This window comes from Arabidopsis lyrata (genome assembly GCF_000004255.2).
Source record: "Arabidopsis lyrata subsp. lyrata unplaced genomic scaffold ARALYscaffold_3, whole genome shotgun sequence".
Taxonomy (NCBI): domain Eukaryota; kingdom Viridiplantae; phylum Streptophyta; class Magnoliopsida; order Brassicales; family Brassicaceae; genus Arabidopsis; species Arabidopsis lyrata.
This window is the reverse complement of record NW_003302553.1, coordinates 10,324,835-10,330,952: the sequence shown is the minus strand read 5'-3', so window position 1 is coordinate 10,330,952 and position 6,118 is coordinate 10,324,835. Positions and strand designations below refer to the sequence as shown.

The 6,118-nt window shown below is 35.9% G+C and overlaps 2 protein-coding genes across 2 annotated transcripts; both read right to left on the bottom strand.

The window, feature by feature from the left end:
* Positions 1-1,328: 1,328 nt before the first annotated feature.
* On the bottom strand, positions 1,329-2,250 carry LOC9319455. Its single transcript, XM_002883342.2, has one exon. The coding sequence runs from the start codon at positions 2,042-2,044 to the stop codon at positions 1,433-1,435; it is 612 nt and encodes a 203-aa protein (XP_002883388.1). The 5' UTR covers positions 2,045-2,250; the 3' UTR covers positions 1,329-1,432.
* Positions 2,251-2,330: 80 nt separating this feature from the next.
* LOC9321600 (plastidial pyruvate kinase 1, chloroplastic) lies at positions 2,331-5,289 on the bottom strand. Its single transcript, XM_021031535.1, has 6 exons — positions 4,507-5,289; positions 4,316-4,406; positions 4,040-4,233; positions 3,534-3,655; positions 2,910-3,388; positions 2,331-2,832 (listed from the first exon to the last, which is right to left on the bottom strand). The coding sequence occupies exons 1-6, from the start codon at positions 5,110-5,112 to the stop codon at positions 2,531-2,533; spliced, it is 1,794 nt and encodes a 597-aa protein (XP_020887194.1). The 5' UTR covers positions 5,113-5,289; the 3' UTR covers positions 2,331-2,530.
* Positions 5,290-6,118: the final 829 nt, after the last annotated feature.

The window sequence follows — 6,118 nt, the reverse complement described above, 5'->3', positions numbered from 1 at the left end:
ACAATTTATTTCCAATAATACATTTGTTAATTTCTATCATAAAAGTGGGTGGTATATGTACGATGTTCATAATTTAGTGGTTGAATTCACAGCCAATAACATGGATAAAATTTCTTAATTTATTGTTTGCTATTGTTGTTGTCTCTATTATCAATTCCCTTTATTACATTGTTTATTTTGTTTATATATGTCTTTATAATTCGGACCCGTAAAGTATTAACTACCTACTTAATTAAAGTTTTTTTTTTTTGACATTTTTGGATCGACAAAGCTCGATCCATAGTCAATTTCTACTACGCGGGATAACGCGACTTACTGGAGTCGAACTCCGGTGGAGAATGCGGAATCAAATGGACTTAACCATTTGACTAAAAGCACATCCCCACTTAATTAAAGGTCCCTATTCTGACTACATATAATAATTGAATTATTGAACTGTTTCATGATTAATCTAAAACTTGTGAGTCTTTTACATTTAAAATATATGATTGGGTCCATTTGCTTCTATTATAATAGAAATGGGACCACTGGTTTAAGTGATGCAAACAGTAGAAGGGAAGATATGATCAAATCCTCCAATATTATTTGATTTACATTAATTTAATATAAACTATATAAAAACTATAGTAGATTAAAAAAAAACAGCTTGACTATGTTGAACTAATTCAGAGAAATACTTGACAAATTCAATAATGTTTGATATGTACTTCTCATTAGTGTCGGAGTGTAAAATTGGTGTTGCAAGATAGTTAAATCATTCTTTGAGTGAGTTTCACGGTTTACTTTCGGAATGTGACATTTAGAACATAGAAAAGATTGGTCAGAAGACCCCAAAACTTTCTGAAAGACATATTGGGGTTTGAATGGTAATCCATTATCAAAGCGGTATAGGCTGTAAAGTTTTGACAGTTACCAATCACAAAAGCTTTATCAAAAGCGTTACTAAAAGTTTTACTCTCAGCTTTTTTGTACAGCTTTCTCGTACAACTCTTTCTTACAGTTTTGTACTATTCCGAAAAAGCTTATAGCTCCAGCTAAAAAAATTTGTACAGTTTTGTGTTACCAATCGGACACATTAAAATAGAAATTTATAAATTTGTATCTAAAATAGTACTCTTGGAAAAATAGGGTATAATTGTAGTAATTTTACAAACTATACAAAAATTAGTGGTTGTTTTTGTAACTTATCGCACCATTTTTTGGTTTTAACTTTGATTGGGGCGAATTAATATAATCCCTCAGCGTTCCATAACAATAAGAACATCAAAAAGCTATATATTGACAATGATTATATATTGAAGATGTTGTGGTGGGCTTAAAACTGCGGGCCTAAATGGGTCCAACATTAGAAAATAAGCCCGTCATCCGTAGAATGTAGAATCCCGAGTTTTAGATAGATTACAAGCAAAGAAAGCATCAATGTATAAGTGTGTTATGTGTGAAAATTGACGAGAATAGACGATGATAATTCCTCTTCAGCTTCAAGTCTAGTCTTATACGACGGCGCCATGTACCTCGACTCTTCAACCTCCGCCTCAAAACCACGTTTCGGGTTTTTGAGTATACGGGAATCGATTAGAAACGCTTTAAACTCCTCTTTAAGAGATGCGTGATCGCGGAAAATCACGTCGAATTGTTCAATCAAAGTCACTATATCACCGCCAAAGGCAAACAGATTTAGAAACACACCGTGTAAATCCTTCCCCAAAGCTTCCACTTTGTTCATGAACTCAACCGTGCGTTCTACGTCTGATTTTGCCGAGTTACAATTCTTCTCCGTGATAGGTAAATCCAATAGAAGCTGATAGAATTCTTGGAGCAAAACGTCGTGATTACGAAGAATGGAAGCGACTTTGGTTTTGAGATCGATGTAGCTTAAAGACTTAGATTGATAATGATAAGACTTCATTGCATTGACAAATTTAACGATGATTGTCTTATCATCCAACTCTTTCACTTTTTTCACAAACTCGCAACTTCGTTGAATCTCTTCGTCCGAACAATCCGACGGAGTTTGATAAAAATCTATCTCCTGATTCTTCATCCGAGGTCTCTTGCAACTTTTCCTGTTTCTTCAATATCTTTTCTAATGGAGAGGCGATTCTAATTGTGATTAAGAAGAGTATACACATTTATAATATATTATGGTATTTATTCTAACTCCTAATCCTATTTGGGTTTACATTCTCCTTAATTCCTTAGTAGTTTTTGAGAATTTTTTTTTTGGATTTTGTTTAAAAACAAACTCACTTAATTTCCTATCTACTTTAGATCTCAAAAGGCTAAAAACTAAAAGCTATAACAAAAGGACTTAATGACATAGAATCGAATTACTAGAATAAGATTACTGATATTATTGAAAACCAAAAACAAACAGTACACTACAAACAAAGCTTACACATTCGTGGCACACGTCCACTGTTGTTAACAAACCGAAGATGACGATGCCTCTGGAATCTAATGTAAGAGTAGTCTAAAGACAGCAACAAAACACTCTTTGCGGGATTGCGAAATTGGAAAAAGGGAGAAATTACGGGACGTTCATTACCTGGATTGATTGCAACATGTCCGAGACTGCGATCACGAGGTCACCAGATTTTATCATGCCTCTTGATTTCAGTAACGAGAATGTTTTGTTCAAGTTGCTTTCCATGTCGTCTGAGAAGCTGAGACGGAATGGGATAAGCCCCCATTGTAGGTTTAAGCGTCTTCTCACCGAGGTTGTGGTTGTGAAAGCAAAGATCGGGCAGTCTGGGCGACATCGGGAGACCAATGACGCCATGTGTCCGCTTGTTGTGTAGACGAAAACCGCGTCCACTCCAAGATTGTTAGCTGCAAGTTTTTGGATGATAAAATGAGATACTCAAGACAGATTCTTTTGAGATAAACAATGAACCTGAATTATTTACCCATTTTAGCAGCAGAGTTACAAATCTCTTCTGAGATTTTGTCTGAAAAGGTAGAGCCTATGGCTTGAAGCGGCACAGACTCGTGGCGTTTCTCTTCCCTCCACCATCTCTCGATTCTTAAACTGACAGTCCTTAGAACCGTGAGCGCCTTGTCTGGGAATTGACCCATAGCTGATTCTCCAGAGAGCATCAATGCATCTGATCTTTGTCTTACTGCTTCAGACACATCGGCAACTTCTGCTCTGGTTGGAGTTGGGTACTCAATCATGGACTCAAGTAGCTGTGAAGCAACGATGACAGGTTTGTTCAGCCCTCTGCAGACTTGCACGATTCTCTGTTGAGCTGCTGGAACTTGCTCAAGAGGTATCTGAGCTCCCAGATCTCCTCTTGCGACCATGGCTCCATCTGACGCTAGAATAATTTCTTCCAAATTGGTCAATGAATCGATACTCTCGATCTTTGCAATTACTCCAATTTCCCTGCATCATAAATGAATACAACATCAAAATAAAGATGGTGTTAACATAACGCAAAACCAAATCCTATTATAGCCTGACCCCCAAAGTAGATCATATCTTTCTTATACAGTAGTAAAATGTGTTGATATTGAGCATGTTTACTTACCCTCCACGGGAACGAGCAGCAAGATAACTTTTAAGGTGATTAATAACTTCAGCCGACTTGACAAACGATACAGCAATGAAATCCACACCTTCAGCAATTCCAAAATCAATATCCAACCAATCCTGAAAATAAAGAATTAAGGTATCATCAGTGAAAATGAGTATGTTCTCCCTGATTCCCTCAGGGAGATATTCTATATGTTCTAATTTCTGAGTAAGAACATCATTCCTCCTTCAGCATTAATTAGGAGATAAAATAAAGACTTCGCATTTAAAATCAACACTCATAGATTCACATGGACTCTAGTTACTTAGAGAACGAACTGCTATTGTGATATAGCTACTTGTATCTTTCGTAGTTACTTTACTTTATTTATCCTCTGTTTTGCTAACATGGACTCATCTAGGTTCCAAAAATGTACATCCTCACATTGCTTTGATCCCTCCTAAATTTACCAAATAAAGTGAATCATAACCCAAACCTTAGGAAGATAAAAAATTACAAACCTTGGAAGAAATAGTTGGAAGCATGGCATTACGCTCTCGTACAAGACTTCCATCTCTCCAAAACGTCAAGTTAGCTCGAGGAAGCAACAATCCAGGATCGGTACATAGACACTTAACATCAGGACCAATCTTCTCAATCACTTCAAATCTCACCATTCCACCATCAACTAGAAGTTCATCCCCAACTCTTACATCTACATCACAAACAAAACCAATTGATTCCTATTCATCTAAAGTTCTCCACTTCCACTTTTACATAAACAGAATTACATATACCTTCAGCGAAACCATCGTAGCTCACACTAATGGTACGTTCAGGACGAGAAGAATCAAAAGCTCTAACAGTGAAAGTCCAAATCTCACCATCCTGTAAAAATATCATCACCAACGCTAAAACATCTAAATCACACACACAACACAACAATGTCTACATCGAATTCGAATCGAAAGAGAAGAGATTAAACAACCTCTGCTTTAGCTGAAGATTCACCACCAAGATCTCCCATATGAATCTCACTACCTTCAGTATCCATCATAATAGCAACCGCAAAGCCTTTCTCCTCATTAAGCCTACGAACACTACGAATAACACCGCGGTGCCAATCGCGAGTACCGTGACACATATTAAGCCGCGCCACGTTCATACCTCCCACAGCAAGCGCCTCAAGCTGGTCAAATCCACACGTAGCCGGTCCGATCGTACAAATCAGCTTCGTCCTCCTCGTACTTCTAAATCCATTCTCCTTAAGCTCAGCTTCCGTGACAGTATCAACCTCAATCCCAGCCGTATCCGTCGTAACCGCCGTAGCTACAACGGATCTCTCATCAGACTTCACAGCACCAGTACCGTTAGGTGAGAGAAGTACCTGCGACGACGACGAGGATGATGATGAATCAAGATCCGGTGAAGGCGACGGAGACGAAGAGGAGGCTCTGATGGAAGTGTATTTGATGGTTGTTAGAGGGAAACGACGGAAGGAGATAGAGGAGAGAGGACGGTTGAATTGTGAGTGAGGGAGATTGAGAAGGTGAGGAGTGCGTGAAGGAGTGGAGAATTGGATGGACTGAGACATAGTTTCGCCGGCGCCGGAGGGAGAGAGATCGGAGAAATCGAAATCGAAATCGAAGGACAGTTGGCTCAGAGGAGAAGAAGGCGGAGATATCGAAGTGTGAGAGTGTTTTTTTTTTTTGGTTTGGATTTTGATTTTTGAGATGATAGGAATTTGGGAAGGGTTATATTTGGAATATTTATATTTATATTTGTATTTTTCCTATGTTTTTGGTGCCGTCGAGGCTGTATGTTAAAATTGACATAAAATTCTTTGATTCAGTTGATGAAATTTCAAACTTATTTTTTTTTTAATTTATAGAGTTGTAGATTTGTAGTTCCACTTGAGGATAGATTTTTTTCGAGATATGCTACATAAATTATAGATCATTTTGTATATTCTGTTGTAGAACTCATGAATAATATAACCATTGATTTTTTTTTTTGAAAGAAGGATTATAATATTTAAGAATTTTAAGATCCCTTTTTACATAATTTCATAAAAAGTGTGACCTTTACAATTTTTTCGACTTTAAATTTTAAATTGATTTTAGTAATCTTTTATTTTTTCTTAAGTGAAAATGTAATAATAAATAAAATTCTGTGTAGTGTATTGTTTTTAAAAACTAATGTTTAACTTTCAATTTTATTTTTCTGTTTAAAATAATATACATAGAGTTATATAATTTTGTTTTACTATACCATGCATTTAATCTTACTTCTATTCTAAAACTTATCATATTAAAATTTTTGAAATATGATCACTTTTAATTATTATTTTTTTCTTATAAAATTTGAATTATACTATTATTACTAATACAATTTTTACAATATTGTTTTTACTATTTTAAATTTTCATTTATTTCTTGATTTATTTCTATATTATTTCATGAAATTTCCGAATCATTACTTCATGGATTTCGTTCTAATATTAGTTCATGATTTCTTTCCATATTATTTCATGGTTTTTAGCAAGATTTCCGATATGGGCGTGGAAAGTGGGATTACGAGAATGTTGGGCTTCCCTAAGG

What these genes read in the sequence shown, in the direction of transcription:
- LOC9319455 (XM_002883342.2), bottom strand. Translation starts at nt 2,044, where the DNA reads ATGAAGAATCAGGAGATAGATTTTTATCAAACTCCGTCGGATTGTTCG.
- LOC9321600 (XM_021031535.1), bottom strand. Translation starts at nt 5,112, where the DNA reads ATGTCTCAGTCCATCCAATTCTCCACTCCTTCACGCACTCCTCACCTT. An exon ending in TTCCAACTATTTCTTCCAAG is followed by an intron (nt 3,656 to 4,039) that starts GTTTGTAATTTT and finishes CTTTATTTTCAG; the next exon opens with GATTGGTTGGATATTGATTT. An exon ending in TAACTCTGCTGCTAAAATGG is followed by an intron (nt 2,833 to 2,909) that starts GTAAATAATTCA and finishes AAAAACTTGCAG; the next exon opens with CTAACAATCTTGGAGTGGAC.